At 38.7% G+C, this 20,750-nt stretch overlaps 1 protein-coding gene across 1 annotated transcript in view; it reads left to right on the top strand.

Annotated features, from left to right (window-relative positions):
• Positions 1 to 20,750, top strand: part of MDN1 (midasin AAA ATPase 1) — a 163,204-nt gene that overhangs the window by 135,656 nt on the left and 6,798 nt on the right. The window contains exons 79-97 of the mRNA XM_084622359.1: positions 1,187 to 1,672; positions 2,463 to 2,692; positions 3,598 to 3,744; positions 3,941 to 4,113; positions 4,809 to 4,970; positions 5,483 to 5,620; positions 6,382 to 6,523; positions 7,348 to 7,526; positions 9,274 to 9,417; positions 10,697 to 10,832; positions 11,489 to 11,802; positions 12,110 to 12,271; positions 12,908 to 13,009; positions 13,170 to 13,371; positions 14,315 to 14,491; positions 15,162 to 15,322; positions 16,886 to 16,975; positions 18,769 to 18,884; positions 19,568 to 19,742. Coding sequence (XP_084478485.1) covers positions 1,187 to 1,672; positions 2,463 to 2,692; positions 3,598 to 3,744; positions 3,941 to 4,113; positions 4,809 to 4,970; positions 5,483 to 5,620; positions 6,382 to 6,523; positions 7,348 to 7,526; positions 9,274 to 9,417; positions 10,697 to 10,832; positions 11,489 to 11,802; positions 12,110 to 12,271; positions 12,908 to 13,009; positions 13,170 to 13,371; positions 14,315 to 14,491; positions 15,162 to 15,322; positions 16,886 to 16,975; positions 18,769 to 18,884; positions 19,568 to 19,742 — 3,436 coding nt within the window. The remainder of the gene's footprint in view (positions 1 to 1,186; positions 1,673 to 2,462; positions 2,693 to 3,597; positions 3,745 to 3,940; positions 4,114 to 4,808; positions 4,971 to 5,482; positions 5,621 to 6,381; positions 6,524 to 7,347; positions 7,527 to 9,273; positions 9,418 to 10,696; positions 10,833 to 11,488; positions 11,803 to 12,109; positions 12,272 to 12,907; positions 13,010 to 13,169; positions 13,372 to 14,314; positions 14,492 to 15,161; positions 15,323 to 16,885; positions 16,976 to 18,768; positions 18,885 to 19,567; positions 19,743 to 20,750) is intronic.

Raw genomic sequence — 20,750 nt, 5'->3', positions numbered from 1 at the left:
ACACGCTAAATCGATGGGAGAGCACTCTGGGGGAATTCTGCAGCACTTGGCATGCATAGAATTTTCTTTTCCCCACATAAAATACATGCTGCCCCAGAAGTGCTGTGTGGCTGGCTGTTCTGGGGCAACAGCAGCCTCTGGTGGGCAAAAGGTGGAACTGCAGCACTTTTGGGCAGAACGCATTTTATGCGCGGGGGGGAATATTATGTGGGACAGATGAATTCTGTGCATCTGCAGATGTGCAGGATTCCCCCAGGAGTAACACATGACTCTCCAAGTGAAAATACAGAAATTTCAGCAGAGTTTAAAAGAAAAATCATGTATAGTTGGATGTTATTTTGTAGGGGTTTGCAGCTCTTGGGCTGAAAAAAATTATCACCAGTGCAAAATACCTTGACTTTAGGCATTTTATTCCACTCTCAATCACTTCTGGATGAGTTATTGATATCCCAACCAATTCCACTCTCTTGCTCATGCTCCCACAAACTCTTTCTGTACCACTATAGAACTGTCTATGATGTTAAGTTAGGGACTGTTCTCTTAGGTTTTTGTATGACTCCCAATCTGAATTAGAGCCTTTTGGTGCTACTGTAATGTAAATATTTATTGATATTTTTCTGTACTTCACATAATTCCTTGCAATAGTCTGACTGCATAAAGTATGCAGAGATATTTAGCTGCATTGCTGTCACTTGAAATTTATGGCAGATTCATGTGATCATTTTTCATGAGTTCTCTAACATACAGCATTTGGAAAATGCTGTCTTGGTAGGATTTATCCACTCTAAATAGTGGAAGAAAGTGAAGAATAATTGAAAGTAGGCTAGGGAGTTTGTTAATCTTCCTTGTTTTTAATAAACCTGCAGTATTTTGATGGGGGAGGATCTCAACGAACTCTTGTGTACAAAGTGTTGGGGGGAGTCATTAAACAAAGCTTCATTTTCTAGCTTTCAAGAGATTATTGCAAATCAATCAGAAAATCTATTGAAATAATTAAAAATATCCTAAATGTCCTTTAATAAAAGTTATTTGTATCTGGATGGGAAAAGTGGTATTATAACAATATTTTACTACTTCTAATTTTATAGTGTCTTGTTTCTAAGATTCTACTTTAAGGAAATGTGATTCAATATTTGAATAGAAACTGTCTCTTTAACCTTTCTTCTTGTATGACTCTTCTAAACAGGAATCTCCTGAGTTGTATACAGGAAATTGATTCAAGGATGAATGTTACTAGAGAATATAATGTAGCCTTTCCTCCTCAAGATAGTATTCAGCAGTGGACTGAGAGACTGCAACATCTTGCCATGCAATGTATGATGATCCTTGAGCAGCTGTCTTGGTTTGTACAGTGCTGCCCAAGAGAACAGTCTTTAATCTGTAGTCATGATGTAAGGACGGATATGAAAACAAACATTCCTCAGTGTAAAGGAACTGAACAGAATCTGGAAAATGCCCAGATGGGAATACCTGATCTAATCCAATCAGAGCTAAAATACCTATCTCCAGTGACTGCAGAACAACTGCCCTCTGGATGCAGGATGCGAAAACAGGATCAGCTCTGGCAGCAATTGTCTGCAAGAGTGACTGAGATGCTCACAGAGATTAAGACCGTGAAAGCAGATATAGACAGACTAAGACAACAGTCTTGTGAGACCTTATTTTATTCCTGGTGAGTTGTGTGCATGCATAGAATCAAAATACTTTCTGTGCATTTTGGAATTTGTAAGATTTAACAATACACCTGGGAAGTAAATTAAAAAGCTTGCCAATATTGCTGCATTTTGAAATATTTTTTTTTAAGAATCTGAAAGATATACTTTTTTCCTGCTTATTTTTAACCTCAGAAATATTTGGGATGTCAAGTCTGGCCTTTCCTGATTTTGCTGGAGTACTTGTTGGTAATCTCAGATAGAAATTGGGATGTCCCACATCCTTAACTGAAAGAGGCAGGCTTGTTGAGTCTTTAATGAAGATTTCCTCTCCCGCTAAGTGTTTCTCTGTTGTTTGAGTTAAATAGTTATTAACAAAAACAAACAAATTCTTTTTAATAAACCAACCAAAAATTCCTTGCCCTCTGTTGCTCAGCGTTTGTCTCTGGTTTCCAGTGATATCATCCCACTGGTTCTCCTGTTGTTCCTATAGTTCCAGTTTAGACAAGGCATGAATTTCTAATGTAAAAATAAAAGTAGAATTTTTTTTTAGTTTAAAAAAAACAACACCCCAAACCACCACCATCTCGAGCTTTTCTTATACATCACAAAGAAGCAAAGCAGTACATACTCCACCTGTCCTTTTCAGGTACCCTTTAAGCAATATTGTACTTCGTATGGGTGGCATCAGTGCTTGTTTCCATGACTTTTATTCCATTAGGAAATAAAGTAATCTCCATCTTAAAGAGTAAAGGCATAATTTTAAATGTATGTTTCTTTCAGTATTATGCCATTTCTTTCTTCTTCCAGGAAAGATTTTGAAGTTTGCAGTTCAGGGCTGAGCTGTTTGTTGAAAGTCTCAGCTCAGTTGCAGAGCATAGAGTCCTTATATGTTCTTCAAGGGATGGAAGGTAGGCAGTCCACAAAGCAGATGGCATTAATCAAGAGCCTAGAATACATCCAAGGGGAAGTTAATAAAACTGCCGCAGACTTCACTACCTGGAAAACCCAGCTTCTCAGTTTGACGTCAGACTGTGATGGTAAGGACTGCTCCTCTAAATCTTGAAATTTAAATGAGAATTCAGGACATCTGAGTTTAAATGTGCCTAGGGCACAGTAAAACTAGTTTGGTCTCGTCTGAAGTTTTTGTCCGTTGCAAAGTCATCACACAACTTGTGTAGTCTATAGTGTCTGCTTAATTTTGTAGCTGTAGTTCAGGATTAAGAAAAAAAACTTAGGGAGGGATGTATGAGGAAACTTGCATGGTGCCTGTCTGCATTATGTGCACCATAATTCCATGAGTGTAAACATTCACCCACACTGTGTGGGAGAAAATTAACAAGACTATTTTGTTGGCTGTCGTCTTCCATGAGCTTGCTTTGAGCAAGTATATTTTAAGCCAAAGAATTGTCAATGTCTTGTGTGTTCTTTAAGAGTATCTCTTTTAATGTTGGGCAAACCTTCCACATTTCATTTTGGCTAACCCCTGAAAGGTTGGAATGCTTTGCTAAAAATTTTGAGGTTCCCTGCTACACAATCCCCCACCACCTTTTTAGAGATCTCTGGTTGGTCCCAGATGCACCAGTCCTTTTAAACTTCCTATGCTTTTGGATTCTCCCGGTCAATGTGCAGTGGACACCAAAGTCTTAACCCAGATGCTGGGGCTGGAACTGCTGGACCACCGCAGGGTTGATTAAATGCCTCCTTGCCCAAACTTTTAAGTCTGAGTGCTCTGGTTCTCTTTGTTTAATTAAGCTTTCAGCACATCCCTAATAACATCCATTGCCTATCCCTGGAAAAAGTGTAACTCTCCCAGTTTAAATAGGTGCCAGTCAGTGTATCATGTAGAGCAATGTGTGCTGTATATGAGGAAAATATGACGACTACTAATGCACTTAAATTTAATGCATTCCCATGTTAAGATGGCTATTTTATGTTTCAAAAGGGAACCAAGAATCAGATGATGGGTTTGTAGAACATTTCTCAGTGCAAGTAGAAACTGCCATCCATGTTGTCCTGTATGCTATCCAGTGTTTAACGGAGAGAAAACAGGAAGAAGGAAAGGAGGAAGAAAAATGCTCGGAGGAAGATGGTAAGTCTGTGAGTGTAAATTATGCACACCTAGGTTACACCTGTATTTAAGTAGCATCTGTTACTGAATATCACAGATTTCATGTTAATTGGAACTACCTATGAAAACTTGATAAGGATAGGAATTGGTGGATTTCTTACTTTGAGAGTGTAGAGACTGTTTTTGGTAACTTTGTGTTTCTGTATTTCTGTCAAAGAGGAGGAGGCCTCAGCCGACAGACTCAAGTCAGGGCTTTTAACTCAGCTCTTGGATGAAGACCTCTATGCTGATGTGAGTTCTCTGCATGTGCAGAAAATAATTTCAGCCATTTCAGAACTCCTGGAAAGACTGAAATCTTATGGAGAGGACTGCACAGAAGACAAACACAAGGTAAATTCATTCTTCCCTTTCTCTTTGTATTGTGGTCCCAAAGGGAGGAAGATTTGAACATGGGTTCATAAATATTCACTGTCTCTGCCTCGCCACCTATCCCATCTGCATTTATCCTTAGAATTGGAAAGATGTGTGAAAACAGGGTGGATCAAAGTGCACTGTAGAACTTCCATTGCATGGAAGCAGGGTCCACATGGACAGTTAATGTCTGGCAGACTAGTGCGAGGTAGATTTATATCCCAGCTTGCCACCGACTAACTGTTCTTATAGACAAGCCTTTGCTTTTTATAGGGAAAGAAAGGTTTGGCTTTTGTGAAATGCAAAAGATAGAAAAAGCACCAGAAACCGAAGGAATTTAAGTAAAATATGTCCAATGGCTGTCTATCTGAAAAAATATTTTCATGTATTTTTCTAGGCTTAAAATTGAGTTCTTTAATACAAAAGAAGTCACTTCACTCCACACAGTTATTTCTTGAGAACAGATAGTTACAATACATTTTTCAGGATGGAGAGTTTCTAAAAGGCACCTGTTAAACTAAACTGCATTTATGGTGCAGACACATTAGTTAGTCAAGGCAGCACATGATTTAAGGATTTATGTTTTCAGTATTGTTACCCTGACTGAGGACTCATTTTAACGTAGATGGAGTTATATGACTGGAATCTCTTTTTCCCTTATCTTTAATTTGCAGTTCTTCAATCAATCCTGCTACTTACTTGTGCGCCTAATGCCCATGCTTTCCAAGTATTCAGATCTTATCCTGTTCTATCTCATTGTTTCCTTGGCATCTCACAGAAGTACTGGGAAATTGCTTTCTGTTCTAACTAGTATATTTACAGAGCTCACCCAAAAGGTAAGAACCTTTAGAGAAATTATTAGATTGATATTAATTGTACATAATGTAGACAAAAGTCTACAATGGTTTAAATGTAAATATATACATTGTGTAAGTACAGTTTGAATTTACTTACAAATGTCTAAAATTTGCTTTCTCCATTGATTTTTCAAGAGATTTCAGGGATTTTCTGGTTCATTTCTTGGTTGCATGTAGCGGCAGCGTGGTAGAGTTACAGTGTGCCAGATGGGATGCAAACAAAAAATGTGAGACTGCTTCGAGATTTTGAGTCTTTTTTTTACGCTTTTCATTGCTAATGAAACAATTGATTTCTATTCAGGTTTATTCAAATTTGCACAAATATATATTTCTAGGAAGAAATACTGTAGAAGTAGGGCCAATATAAGGAAATGGATCTCAAAGTATAACACTTCTTGTTCTTATTGTTTAAAATACTGTCACTTATACTGTCTTTACTTGTCAGTACTAATTTTTGACTATTTATCAGTAAATATGTTTCCCTTTCGTAGGGATTTTGTCTGCCAAAAGAATTAATGGAGGATGCAGCTGGAGAGGGAGCAACAGAGTTCCACGATTATGAGGGAGGTGGTATTGGAGATGGGGAAGGCAAGAAGGATGTGAGTGACAAAATAGAAAACGAAGACCAGGTATGTGTGTGTGGTTTGGTTCAAGGATAACTAGGAATGAATCGCTGGTCAGTTATTTGAAATCAAGATTTATTTTGAGGATTAGCATGAGCCACAGCAAACCAAATTTGTAGTATAACCCTAACATTGGTTACTGTGAGTGGAATTTGTTATAATTTGGTCTTTCAGAGTAAATTGCCTTTTCCTTCTAAATTCCAGCGGGGTAAGATTCGATGTTTAAGCAGCATTCTTGGCTCCTGTAAATTGCTGAACACTGCAAAATAGTTTCTGTTAGGTTCAAGTTCTTTTTTTGGGACATTTTTACCAATGAAAAGGACGGTAGAAAGTAGAAATGTTCAGACCTTCAATCCTGTAAATGTTATACTTTTTAAAAATGACAAAAGGCAGCAATACTAATATAACCATTGATTAGGTTATAATTCTGGTACTGGTATGTTTTGAGGGATTCAGTAAGCAATTTTGATTTATATGAAACTTCCTAAACTCAAAGGATAGGAATATGTTGGTTATTCTTTTTTAATACAACCATGGAAAGAGAAAATCTGTGTTTTTTTTTTCCTTTAATTTCAAGTTCTAAAAAATAGAATACACAGATTGTATTTAGGTGAAAGAAACAAATGGAGATGCTTTACTGTTCAACGAAGAAGTTAGGTTTTATATCAAGATAAAAATAGTTACAATGAGTTAGTTATCAAGGTAATGTTAAACCAAGCATTAATCTTGAAAACAAACCCATTGTAACTGTTGATTTAATAATCCAGGTGGAAGACACTTATCAAAAAGGTCAAGAAAAGGAGAAAGAGGATCCAGACTCCAAACCAGACATTGAAGGAGAGGACAATGCAATTGAAATGTCAGAGGACTTTGAAGGGAAAATGCATGATGGGGAACAGGACAAAAAAGGTTTGTTTCTTTCATTAAGGCAGTCTGGTAAGATATCACTCTTGTAGTTTCTAGAAATGCAATTGACTAATTCAGTAACAGTTCCTGCTTTCACATAGCAAAGCATACAGACACTCTTAAACCAACTCTAAGAATAGAATAGAAAAAAATAAAGTATAAATAGTAACAAGTCAGAGTTACAAAACACAAACTACAGCCAACTTCACAATCCTCAGTTGTAACAGATGCTTGGAACTGGAACAAATGAATGGGTTGTCCTTCCTATTGTCAAATGACCTATCACAGTGCTACAGATGGGTTAATGACTTCAGATGTCTTTCAAAGTAATGAGTGTTTCAGTAAATGCCAATATTCAGCAAAGCTATAATATATTTGTACAAAAGAAATAGGCTGTTACTGACTTTTGACTGTCACTTAGGAAAATAGAGCAAACTTTTTAGGGGGAAAATTTTGATTTTACAGTGCTTTATAATAATTCATAACAAATTTCACTTAACTAAAAATCCTGCAGCAAAACACACATGCTTGCTGTGCAGCAGCATATTGTAATAGAACTTGTACAGGATAGACTTGGCAAAATTATTTCTTGCCTTAGTAGATTGTGTGTGCATAGAATCACCAGCTGCTTCTAAACAGGCTTCATGTTTGAATTGCAAGAGGCTATCTTTTAATGCTTTTCAGAGTAAAGTGACATTTTGGAAAAGTCCAGAGTCAATGCATTTTCTCATCAGTGTACTTTAAATAAAAAAATATATATGTATATATAGCACTTTGACAGAATTAGTGTTGCGACATGTTCCATTGAGTTGTGGTATTGTACACAGAAGACAGTGAGAAATCAGATGAAGATGAAGAGCTGGATAAACAGATGGGAAATCTTGGTGACGCTGAAGCTGATAAACTGGATGAGAGGCTCTGGGGTGATGACAATGACGATGATGATGAAGAGGACAATGACAATGATGACAGTAAAACAGAAGAATCCGGACCAGGAATGGATGAGGTAAAAAAACAAAAGGAGATCAAAAGAAGTAAAAAATAGTACAATGTTATTACCATGTGTACAACTGTTTCCTCCTGGGTGAATTCTGCGCTACTTCGCATGTGCAGAATTCATGTCCCCCGCAGATTTCGTTGCTTCCCCGCAGAAAAATGACTTTCTGACAGGGAAGCCACAAGACAAGTCATATGACCCTCCCCAGCAGTATGTTTTGGGTGCCCAGGACAGCCAGTAGAGAGGTAAATCACTCTGGGACAGAGGGCGGGACTGGGGAAGACCCAACTGGTGGCTCCTACCCTGTGCTGGACTCAGCTCCTAGTCCTGGCTGGGCTGGGGAGGACTGGACTTCCTCTTCCCCTGCATGGCATCTGGGGCCGGTCAGACCCATCCCCCAGATTTCTCCACAGGCTACAGGAAGCTCTGAAAACTCCCAACTCATCGCTCCTCAGCTGCAGGGGGAGGAGAGCTGCTCCTCCATCTGCCCAACCCCCATTCATCCAGACCTTTTCATACCCAGCCTCTCTCACTGAGCCTCACCCCTCCACGCCAAGCCCCACTGCACTTGCACCACCCTGACGAGCCACCTGCACCCAGATCCCCACTCCACCAAGCCCCAACCAGCTGCACCTGGATCCCCGCCCCACTGAGCCTCACCCTCCCACTGAACCCCCGCTTCCAGATTCCCCTGCTGAACTCTGTCCCCCCCTACACCCAGACTCTGCCTCGCTGAGCTCCAACCATCTTCACCTGGACCCCCCCCCACAGAGTCCCATTACCATTGAACCCAGAATCCCCCAACAAGCCACTGTGCATCCAGATTGCCTCCCGCACCCAGATTGCCCCACAAAGAACCCTCTCAACCCACACCTGGATCTCCCCACACTAAGCCCCTCCACACTTGGATCCTGCCGGACTGAGCCTGCCTGCACTTGGTGAACCTGGCACAGAGGGGCAGGGCCCTGGGGTGTTTCTGAGGCAGGCTCAGTCTTTGCGGTGTGTCAGGATTGGGTGCAGCCCCACTGTTGAGCCATGTCCCGGCGTGGGAGCTGCAGAGTGATCTCCTACCTCTGTGCAGCCAGTGGCCTGTGCTCCCCAGTGCCATGCTGGAGCCTCCACATATTTGACAAATAAAATTTGCACAATTGTAAAATACTGTGCACAGAATTTTTAATTTTTTGGCGCAGAATGCCCTCAGGAGTAATAACCTCACTAACTCAGTGTGACCTAGAGTATGAGACCTGTCATAAAGGGGGAGAGTAGTTAAATTCTCCCTTCAAAAGAGGGGGTATGTAAAATGGAAGCAGTAAGGGTTTGGCTCTTGTCCCTAATTCAGCAAACCCAGATTTCTCCAGAGTTGATCTTCAAGAGTTTGGACTTTCCTGACCAGCCTTAGGAAAGCATCTGATCCTCATAGTTATAGCATGATATGGAGAGTTTCAAATTCACAATGCAATCACATGTCCAACTGAATTAAATCACCCTGAACCAAATATGTCCCCTGTGAACCTTTTGCCTTGCCCTGATGTAAGGTTGTCCATGCTTGCTGAGTATGGGTAAGTCAGTCATGACTGTAGTAGTTGCACATTAATTGAAGAAGGTAACCACTTCTGTAGTGGCCTCAGAAGGGGGCAATTTGAATATATCCTAAATGTGTTTGGTTTGTTTCCTTTGGGAACTGCGGCCCTATAATTACACAGACTTTTTAGCATTTTGCATAATCACTTTCTGGATTTTTTTTGTCCATACTCAGGGTGATTCTGAGCTTGTTGCAAAAGATGACAACTTGGATGCAGGCAATAAAAATGATAAAAAGAAGCCATCCAAGGATGAAGAAAAAGAGGAACAAGCAGAGGATGGTGAAAACAAAGAGAAAATTCACGAACAAATAGATGAGGTAAAAAGGTTTTAAAACAGAACTAAGAATACTGTACTTTAAAGGGTCTTCAGAAGCGTGTAATGTTGTACTACTTATGCTAAGGGTTGTAATGGCATATTACTGGCTGATTAATATATATATTTTTATAAATTAAAAATGGCTAGCCTAGTTTAAAAGAAAAATCAAGATTGTTACAAGCTATTTATTATTTCAGTGGGAATACTGATCTGCTGTTAAAATACCTCTAGTCCATTATGTATTGCTGAGAACTTGAATTGTTTTTATCTAGTAACTGAAAAACCTTGCCAAAAACTATACTATATCTTAGTGACAAAAATAACACATTCAATATACTATATATATTCTATTGCTCCAAAAGTCAGAGATTCCTTACATTTACTTTACCTAAAAATACTAATTGATCGGGAGAGTGCCTCTCCATTCTGTGCTATTCTGAAGTTTTGCTCTCACAATTCAGTGATATTTATTCAAACTGCTGCCTATTTTGTCCTTGGTGCATTTGTCATAAGGTTTTAAAAATAAAGAATTAAGTACACAGACTTAGTTGCATCCTAAACTGAGTAGTCTTTAGTTTTTGTGACTTTCTATGTCTGTAAATTGCTAGTCCTCAGAAACCCATCTATGCCAGCCCAAACAATGGCTATGCAACCTAGGGATGTGAAATAGAGCTGGCTGCTCTAAGACTTTGGACAATAAAAATTATATTCTAAACACAGTAGCATGATGTTTGGGGACAGAAAGGATTGATTGGCACAGCAAGGCTTAAAGAAAAAGCCAGAGTAGTGGGTAAGAAATACTTTTCTTTAGCATCCCTCTCTGCTATTCAGGCAGCTCTAGAACAGACAGCAGGGCGCATACTTTAGAAAAGATGTTGCAGGCAGCACCTGTTAATTGAGGATGGCAGCTATACAGCCTAACCCCACTGAGTCTTTGAAAAGGTATGAAAGGCTTCCCGGGGGCAGCTTTGTACAGTTCTTGAGGAGAAGCATCACCTTATTCAGCACAAAAGGTAAAGATGACTGCTGGAATTAATCTTGATAGAGAGCAGGGTGTCTTCACCAAAAAGAATATGCTGCTTTAATAGAATTTCAAACCCACCGTTCAGGCTGGCCTAGGGACTTGGAGAAACTAATTAGTAGAAATTACTATTTACCATTTTTGAATGCAAAATTTAATGTGCCATATATGTATCTCCATTTCCCAGAGAAATTGCTTCTTAACCCGTTTCCCCTTCCCCTGTACTTACAATATGTTGCTTCCTTCTCCTGCTTATCAGCGTGAATATGATGAGAATGAGGCAGATCCCTATCATGGTAAGCAAGAGAAGCAGCTTGAAGCTGAAGCTTTGGACCTTCCTGATGACCTGAACTTAGAGAATGAAGAGAGGAGTGATGAGGACAAGGAAGGAGAAGGTACCAACTAAGAAATTGTCTCTACAACTACGCAGTGAAGAACTATTTGAGAACCTCAAATAGTGAGGAGCTTGAGGGAAGAGTCAGATAAGATCCCTTGTAAGAAAATCTGTTGCACAACAACCCAAATGTACCATTAAGACCAGAAGATAAAAATTGCTAGTTTTACATACTGGTTAGTTCACAGTATGTTTTGGCATCAAGAATTGGACAGTAGGGCTGGATGAGAGTCTATTTGTTACAGTCACCTGTATGGAATACATTTTATCTCATAATTCAAGTATTTCATCTAACATATTCTGAGGGGTTATCTAGTAGTGATGATTCAACAGCCTCCCCAGGCAGAATGTTTTATTGCCCAGTTGCTGCATTCTCTGTACTTTCTATAGTACCTCCAAGTATTTGCACTTAATAAAGTCTACTTAAAGCTGAGAAAATTTAGATCAGGGCTAGTTAATAGGAATAGACCCTGATGGGCCCTTACATACATACCTGAGAGGAGGCAAATGGCTATTATGAAAAATCATAGATTCTGCACACAAGGGACTGCTGTATTTTTTTTCTGTTATGATTTTGAAACACTAGGCTTTTTTCTTCCAGTTAGGCTTTCTCTGTTTGCTGAAAGTTTTATATCACTTCTTTATCCTTTAACTCAGAAGAAGAAAATCCTTTTGAGATAGAACAGAAGCCAGTGGATTTAGATGAGGCTGAAAATGGAGAAGATAAGGATGGAGAAGATACTCAAGATACAGGCAGAGATCCAGAGCCAGCTGAAGGAAGCACCTCTGAAGATAAAGCAGAGGGTGAAGGTGAAGTGGGGGAAGAAGCTGATGACCAAGAAGAAGGAAATACAGAAAACTCTGAGGAAAATGAAGAGGAGAAAACACAACCACTGACAGAAGATAAAGAATCTGCTGAAGAGGAGAGAGAGAAAGGAATCCCAGCTGCTGACCAAGGCCTTCAACCTCAGGTTAAAAAACATGTTTTAACTCTATATGGATAATCGGGGTTTCTTTTAATAAAATTTAGCAGAGGAATTCTCCCTTATTTGAAGAATAACAACTTTTACTTCTCCATTAAGAGGCTTATGATATTTTTTTTCCTGTGGCAGTAGTGGCAGAAACACCTGAAGAAAATTCCAGTGATATTGTGGGAGAAATACGGATTCCCCACTTAGATAAAATAGACACTGCTTATTTCTAAACTAGCTTATGTCACCACGATGACCATGCCCCTACATTTTTAGAGTGCTAGACCTGTATTTGATATCACTTCAGGAAGAAGAGGATGAAGATAGTCTGGAGAAGGATGAGCAGTTACCTGAATCTGTAGAGAGAATGGAACATGAAGCTCATGGGTCGACAGGAGAAGAAAATCTGCAGAGTGACAGTGCTGTTGAGCTGGCTGGAGCAGCTTCAGAAAAGGACCAGGCTAAAGAGGTGAAATAAATGGAAATATCTTAGTTGAACTTCTATGGATTTTTTGTTTTGTCTTGTTAAATGCTTTTTAAATAAGCAGTTTGGGCATTATATCTTTGAAGTGTTTTGTCCTTATTAATACTTAGGGAATCTAACTTCAAATTTATCTGTGTGCTTCCTTTCGTACGTCTAGAACAGAGTGAATACTCTTTAAAGGGTTATCTGAATGTGGAAAGCGCTTGTGTATATACTAAGTTTAAATACAGTTAGGGACAAATTACAAGCAAGAAACAATATTAGTTTTCTCAAATTTGAGTCTGAGTGTATCTATATGAATTTATCTGCAGTTTCTTCAGATAACTCCCAGGCACTCAGAGGTGTTTGTTTTTGCTAATTCTTCAGCCATGGAATTGTGTATTATCTGCACACTACAAAAATAGCACATATACGCAAGCTCTTACTTTTATTCCCCAGAACTCAGTTCAGCTCAGCCATAGCTCAGTTGTATAAGATGAAAAGCCATAGTCCCATTTAGTTTCTAGAATTTTTGTATAGTAAGTGCTAAAGCATTTGTGCCTAGTCTTGCGACGACAGTTTTCTTACAAGCCAGCAGAACAGCAGGTGAATATTTTTTCCTTGTGGCCTTTTGTCTTTTAGGAACATGGGAGTGGAGCTGCAGATGCAAATCAAACAGAAGGCCATGAATCCAACTTAATGGCACGACTGGCTTCTCAGAAACAAAGCAGAAAAAATACACAGGTTGCGTTTTCTTTTTCTTGTACATTATAGTAGTAAAAATTAATTTCTAACATGCAATACCAAATAAATAAATTACTTGTTGTTTACTCTGGTTCATAACCTTTTGGTCGGATTCCAACTTCCTTATCAGAAATGCCTGGTGTTTATTTGCTATTTTCAGAGTTTTAAGAGGAAACCTGGTCAGGCTGACAATGAGCGCTCAATGGGGGACCACAGTGAACATGTCCGCAAGCGACTGAGAACCATAGAATCCAGCAGTGAAGCCAAACAGAATACAACTCAGCCTGAACAAAATGTGGAAGAAGCTGATGCGTTTGAACACATTAAACAAGGCACTGAATCCTACGATGCACAAACTTATGGTATGGCAGTGTTTACAAGGCTTCAGAGATTAACTTCAGATTTAAAGAATGAACATTGCAGAATTGAGGGCAAGGCTCCTATTATCTGAAGAGTTTCTTACTAATTACACCATTTTGGCTCAGTGTATAGGAACAAAATAGTTTAAAGATTTTTAGCAAACTTTTGTTTTTAATAAATTTCTTGATTTTTTTTTAATTTTTCAGATTTTTAAGTAATTTTTGCTCTTCTTTCATAATAAAATCACTGTTTCATTGGTACTGGTAAAGTTGGACACAATAGATCAAGCTTAAAGTTTTTAGAAGTACCTAAATCCCATTTTCAAAAGTGACTTAGGTACTTAGGACCTGAACTGCCATTGATTTTGAGTGAAACTTAGGGTTCTAAGTGTCAGTCACTTTTAAAAATGGGACTTAGGCACCTACATAAGTTTGAAACTTTTAAAAACTTTACCTTAAATCTCACTTTGTTTGCCTTGCAGTCTTCATTGTTAACACTCCTGTGAAATATTCAGGTTAACCAAGTACATTTTTTATGTTTACTCCATATGAAGTAAGTTGCTGGCTTTTTTAACGCATTGGAGTATTTTTTTTTATTATTATTATTTTTTGGGTTTTTTGGGGCAGAGAGGATGCGGGGTTTGAAAAAGCAATAACTTAAAACCATTATTAATTTAAGTAGATTAACACCATTAGTTTCCTAGCATAGCACAGCTCACATTGTACAGTTATTGAGACAATAGCTCAGACTGATTTTTCCACCCATTCAACGGCTTCACAGATTTAAGTTTTACTTAAGTGAAACCTTGAGAGAAAACAAAATAGAGGTTTCAGGTATTTGAAATATGATATGTGTTTTTCTGTTAGAGTGCTGATATGGAAGAACCTCAAAATGCAAAGTAGTTGTTTTTTTTCCTTTAATGTGTGTCCTGTTCCCTTTGTTCAGATGTAGCTAGCAAGGAGCAGCAGAAACCTACTATGCCTCTTGGTGAAGAGAAGGAAGAGGTGGTTTCTGAAGAAGCAGCCATGGAGACAGAAATGCAGAACAATGAAGATCTCAATGCTGTAGACACAGAGGAGCTGAAGCCAGAAGTAAAGAAGTATAGTGCCACTAAAACCCTTGGTAAACTCTCCTTAAATAGCCCCCTCACTTCCTTTAAAGAAGTTCTATATAGATATTTCTGAAACGCCTGCTTTTAATGGGCTTGTCTGAAGCTGCGACTGTAAGTCCCAGTCAGCAACCAGCATTAACTATTAAATTGGTTGAGAGGCAGAGTACCTTGTTACTCCCTTTCAAGGCAATGGTCTCCTTAATCTTTTTTCACTTCCATAAAGAAGGCAAATGGTTTCCGTTTAGGTGGGCAGATGTCAATTCTTTTCATTCTTCACTGGCTTATAGATGCATTTCAATCTGAGTGACAGGAGTACACAGATGCATGCAAGAAAACCCAATTTTAACAAGACAATAGGGGTCTGAGGGGTGGGCTGAGTGGTCTCCTCAGGCGCAGCAGCATAGAAGTGCCAATTGGAGAAGAAAATGGTTAGATGGGCTGAGTGGGAATGGAATAAAGAGAAGTGAACTGTCTCAAAGGGAAAGGGGCAATAGAACTGAGCTGCTCTCAGCTGGCAGGAAGATGGGCCTGACTGTTGTCAACCATAACTGCCCAAAACAGGAAAAGCTCCAAAGCACATGATAGACTTGGGAATTCTCTGCCCATGGGAGCCAAGATATAGTAGCCATAATTTAATTTAGTGGACACGATGTTTAGTAACTGTGCATTATGTAACTATAGGGTCTGATGAAACGGAGTTGGAAATCCAGGCTTTCAACTCCGAGGAGGTCAAAGATGCTAACGCAGACAAACAACCAAAGGTGCCAGAGGAGGAACCAGAAAGAAACCAAGACTCTACTATACATACGGCCCATCAATTTTTGATGGACACTACAGTCCTGGTACTGTACCAAAAGCATCCCACTGCTGTTTTACATAAGGATATGAAATAGTGAGAGAGAGAGAGAGAGAGAGAGAGAAGCTATCTAATGTAATTTACAGCTGAGAAGTGCTCATTTAGAATGTAAACTCTTATTTCCCCCACTACTTGGTTACATCTGGGGTGTCCCCCGCTGGTTAAACACCCATGCAGAGGAGGAAAGGTGGGCAGGAGTGTGTGGCCTGCACTGATGGGTTGTGGGAGCTGTGCATCAGTGGCATTGGAATAGCCTTAGTGGCAGGGAAGATTTGGGGGAGAATTGTGGTATCGGTTGTGGTTGAGCAGTCTATAGATAGCAATTCTGGTATAGACATGTGCTATGTGGAGGGCCAGTTTATGAAAGAGGAACCTTTTCAGTGTGATATTGCCAAAACCCTTTCATCTTAATTTGTTGTCTTACTATATCACAATTTCAGATATTTTGGGATAGAGGGAGTGTATTTTGAAGTTCCTGTACATATTGGTAGTGTCAAATGACCTACCAGTAAGAATGAAACAACATTATGAGAAGTGCTACTGACTGCAAAGATGCCATATAATTGTGGTCCGAATAGTCTAGCTCTTCCATGTACAGGTGAAACAAGAGGAAACATACAAGTAGATCAAGTGATTAAAATAGACTAAAACAGGATGGGGAGCTCCTGTTGCACCAGATGAGGAGGGGAGGCATCACTTACCTAAGCCATGGGGAAAAGGGTTGAGGTCTCCCTTCGCTTTTAGCGAGGGAGAGGGAGCTGGGTCCTATACATACACACTCCCATTCCCCCCTACGCTTAACCTGCAGTAGATTACAAGAGAGATTTACAGTTCCTTGTGGGATCAGAAATTATCAGCACTTTTCTGATTCTCCAGTGATGTGCTGAATATTTTGTTTAAAACAAAACCCAATAAAGAAAAATATTTTTAAACTTTCTAATATGCAGGTTTTAGAGATTATTTAATACCAATTATGTGGCCCATTTACTGTAGTCCTGTTAAGTTACTCTCTAAGATTAGATGTCTGAGGTCCTGTTACCATCAGTGAAGACTGAAGAAATATAATTTAAGTTATTTTAACAAAGCGTGCACAAGCTATCAAACAGTAATATATTAGCCTGATAGGTGAGTTGCCATACTATGTTAATACATTAAATAGAAAAAATTATTTGAGTCTACCACTAGCTGCTGAGTGAACTTTTTCTTTTGGGAAATTTAAATAAATTGAAATAGACTGATTTTTCTTTTTACTGTCATTATTAAAATCAACAGTTTGATGCAAGGCAACTTAAATCAATCATCTTGAAATTCAGTACTTCTAATACATATTCAAAATACATGTAACAACCAAAATTATGTGTCCGTACAGAAGAACAAGAAGAGATAATAGCAATCATGGAAATTTAAAATGAAAGCTAAACTTGGTTTTCTAGGTATCTTAGCCATTATTATAATTCTCAATGGCTCTTACTAATTTTTTTATGATGCTGTAAAGATTGGAGGTTACTGATATATGGACTATCTCCGTTTCTCATAAATCTACCTTTAGCATATAATTAAAGATCCTGAAGAGTTGAGACAGGAACTGGAAAAGCAACTGGAAGCTTGGCAAACTCAGCAATCTGGAAACCCAGATGAGGTTAGTGATCTTAACCTGCAATAGGAATCCTTAATGTGCGCTCTTTCATATTGTATTGTATTGAAGTTATGGATGAAGACTTACAGTCTGGAATCTAATTTTCAGACTAAGCCATTTGAATCTCCCTCTGTCTTGTGGTGTTTAGCTTGTCCTTTAAACTTCTTAACACAAACCTTACACCTGGGCAATGATTCAAATCATGTTTCCAAAGCATTATCTGCAGTTTAGAGAAAGCTGCTCTGAACTTGCTCTGGTAATGACCTCTAACCTGTCAAGTTAGTGAGACACTTCTCTCTCAAACCTGTCAAGTCCTTACACATTGAGTAGGTGACACCTGCAATTTACCAGGGTTACATGCCACTGTACCTGTACCAGTCTGTAGACATTACTACTGGAAGCTGCCCCCTTTGTCTGCAGTGTTACAATATCTGTTTTTAGATTGTCTAATGCCAGAACTTCCTTCAACTTGGCTGCGATTACCACAGCTATAAACTAAATTGTATTGAAAATTACTCTTGATTAAAATTGTCATTATGGAGACTCCTCTTATTGGCAGTCACCCTGCTAAAAAGTGATGTCATTTTTAACACCCAGTCTCAGAGACCATGGGCCAGCAGCCATCTTGTTGTGGTGCTAGTTTAACTATCAAAACATTACTGTTTATAAAGTGGCAATTGTAGTGGAAATGTTAAAACCATTTGGTGTAGGCTTGGAGGCAAGAATGGCCATTGGACATTAGAATACTGTGACGTTTAAAGGGAGGTTTTTAAAATCTAATGCTAATAAAGTCTTCTCTTTACAGCTGAGTTGACTAAAATAAGAGGTATCTGTGCACCATTTTCTGCTGTCTTATGATGTAAGGACCCTGTCCAGCAAATGAAACTGCACAGGCAGACTCTCATGCCTGGGCAGGTCCATTTGCAGGAGAGGTACACAGATATCATCCTTACTAATCAAAGAGAAGCTAGTATTCGAGCCCTTAGTCGACATTTTTCCGTACACGTTACAAGTTTAGTAAGATTAATTTTAAAGGAGAAGACACTTTTCTGTTTGTTAAGATTGTAAAAATTGCTCTTTAAAACAATGTATTTTGCAAATTCATAGTGAGAGATAAGATACTGCTTGGTTCTCTAGCTCAAACCAGTTCAGAGTAACATGTTTCAGTAGTACTTTCCTTGGCATGGTAGGAGTCATTGGAAAAAATAAATACATCGACTGCCCCTTTCTAGATAGCAATAAGGCCTGATGGTATGGGCCTCTTTCCAGGAGATCTATTCAAAATTTCTTTTCCTTCTTTCAGGTCACTAGCAAGTCAGCTGCATGGAAAAGCCACTTAGCTCCATTCCATATAAATTCTTTCTTTATGGAGAGTGATATATTGGTTATTTATCCACCCACCAGTACTTCTCATTACCTCTGTCAAGGACTTTTCCAACTCCAGGATGGATTCCTCCAATAGTGCCAGTATACTACACAGCAGTAGTTATACCTCCAATAACAGTATTATCAGCTGCTCAGCCTGCTGAATTGATTTAATTATTTTTTTTTAGCCTTTAAAACTTCAGTTGCACATAAGTACACTGTTCTGCCTTTAGAAGGCTTTCTTTTGAACATTCCACTGGAGCCCAGAAATAAGTCCTTCGTCAAGCATTTCCCACTAACTTCACCAGAAGGACTTACTTTGTCCTATTAATGTTGTCCTCAGACTTGTGCTCTCTCCTTCCAGCTTTTCGCAGCTTTTCATTTGTCCATAATGAATGTAGTGAGTTTTGTCTCGTCTGGTACTGTTACAGGAAAAGACGGCAGCTGAGATGTGGCAGAGGTATTTAGCACTGACCGCTCCTCTTTCACAACAGCTTTGTGAGCAGCTACGACTCATACTTGAACCCACTCAGGCAGCCAAGTTGAAGTAAGTCTTTTCTGTTTAAGGCTTCTAGCCTCTTAACCTCTCGTTTTGTGGGCCAAGCGTCTTTACAGCCACAGCTTGTTGCTTTTGGGCCTCAGCAGTATCCTCTAATATTTGTAGTAACTGTTTCCTATATGCATGCACATTCATTTTATTTTTTAATTAGAACTCTTAGAACTCTCAAATCTGATGACTTGCAAATGTGATTTGGTAGTGAAGAATTGTAAGACTTCACTGTCTTGAGTCTGTAGTTTTTTTGGTGGTTTTTTTATACAATGATCGAACTGATTTCAGTGGAAGCTCTAGTGAGTCAAAATGATGTTAGAAGTCAAAATCTTCTCCGCATTATTCACCGTTTAGCTCCAAGTGATTGTGAACAAGATTTAAGTCAAACAATTTTTTACCAAAATTTTCAACACTGGGTACCTAAAGTCAGGCTCCTAATTCCATATTTAGGCACCTACATTAAAAATCTGTTTTCAAAAGTGCTGAGCATCCAACTCCCCATAGAGCTGAAAATCAGACCAATTTGTAGGGGCCTAAATATTGACATAAGAGCCTAATTTTAGACATCCAGTTCTGAAAATCTCGGCCTGTGTTGCTGTGCATAATTACCAAATTGTATAAACTATTATCAATAAAATGACTCTCCCCACTAATATTTTTGTTGGCTCCTTAACTCTCAGAGGTGATTACAGAACAGGAAAAAGACTGAATATGCGCAAAGTGATTCCATATATTGCCAGTCAGTTCCGAAAGGATAAAATCTGGTTGCGAAGAACCAAGCCCAGCAAACGTCAGTACCAGATTTGCTTGGCCATTGATGACTCGTCTAGTATGATAGACAACCACTCCAAACAGGTAGGGCAAATAAAACCTTGGAAGGAACCTATTCCACAAAATAATGATGAAGCAGTACAGTAAACAAGGTCTTTTTTTATAATTGTATATCAGAAGAAGAGCTGATTTATATCAAGAATTGTTCTGCATGGAAGGTGCTGTTATTGAGTAGACAGGGATTGGTGACTCTGATAGAGGACTGAATTTACAGGAGAGTCCACTATTAATTGAATATGTCTCACATAAAATATGAAGATAGTTTAAGCAGTTTCTAATCCTTAGTCAAACTCTACTATTAAAATATTTTAAATTGCAGTATAGAATGCATATTTTGTGCTTCACTGGTAAATGAGTGACACATTTATATATCTATAAAGTACAGAATTTGTATTGAGTAAAAATGTTTACTCCCCTCAGTCTGATTATTGCAGCATTTTAATTTACATTCATCAGCCTAAACTGTTAGTGTGTATATCCTATCTCAGGATTTCAGTTGACTGCAAATAGCAGCAACATAATCTTTCTGTAATTCATTAATACCTCAAATCAGATTTTTTCGAATGTTTTGCTTGTAATATCTCTAGGTTTGTATTTGATATACACAGATACACAATTACATAAGGAAACAAATATTTAACGGGTGGTATTTAAATTTGATTTTCCTGGATTATGAAAATGAACTTTGATATGCTTTTAATTCAGCACCAAAAGATTGAACTGGCAACACTTCACCACAAAATGTGGTGTACCTCATCCAGTGTACTAAATGCCCCAATAACAACTATGTAAGTGAAACCAGACAATCACTACGCTCGCGAATGAACTCACACAGGAAAATGATAAATGACAAAACCACCATATCACCTGTGAGCGAACACTTTTCACAAAGCAATCACTCTATATCTGACCTATCAGTCCTCATCCTCAAAGGGAAACTGCAAAACACTTTCAAAAGATGAGTCTGGGCGCTTAAATTCATAACTTTGGTAGACACTAAAAATCGTGGTCTTAATAAAGACACTGGACTTC

This window comes from Lepidochelys olivacea (assembly GCF_965140295.1).
Source record: "Lepidochelys olivacea isolate rLepOli2 genome assembly, chromosome: 3".
Classification (NCBI taxonomy): Eukaryota; Metazoa; Chordata; order Testudines; family Cheloniidae; genus Lepidochelys; species Lepidochelys olivacea.
Note: the sequence above shows the minus strand (reverse complement) of the source record. Positions and strands in the feature narration are given on the sequence as shown.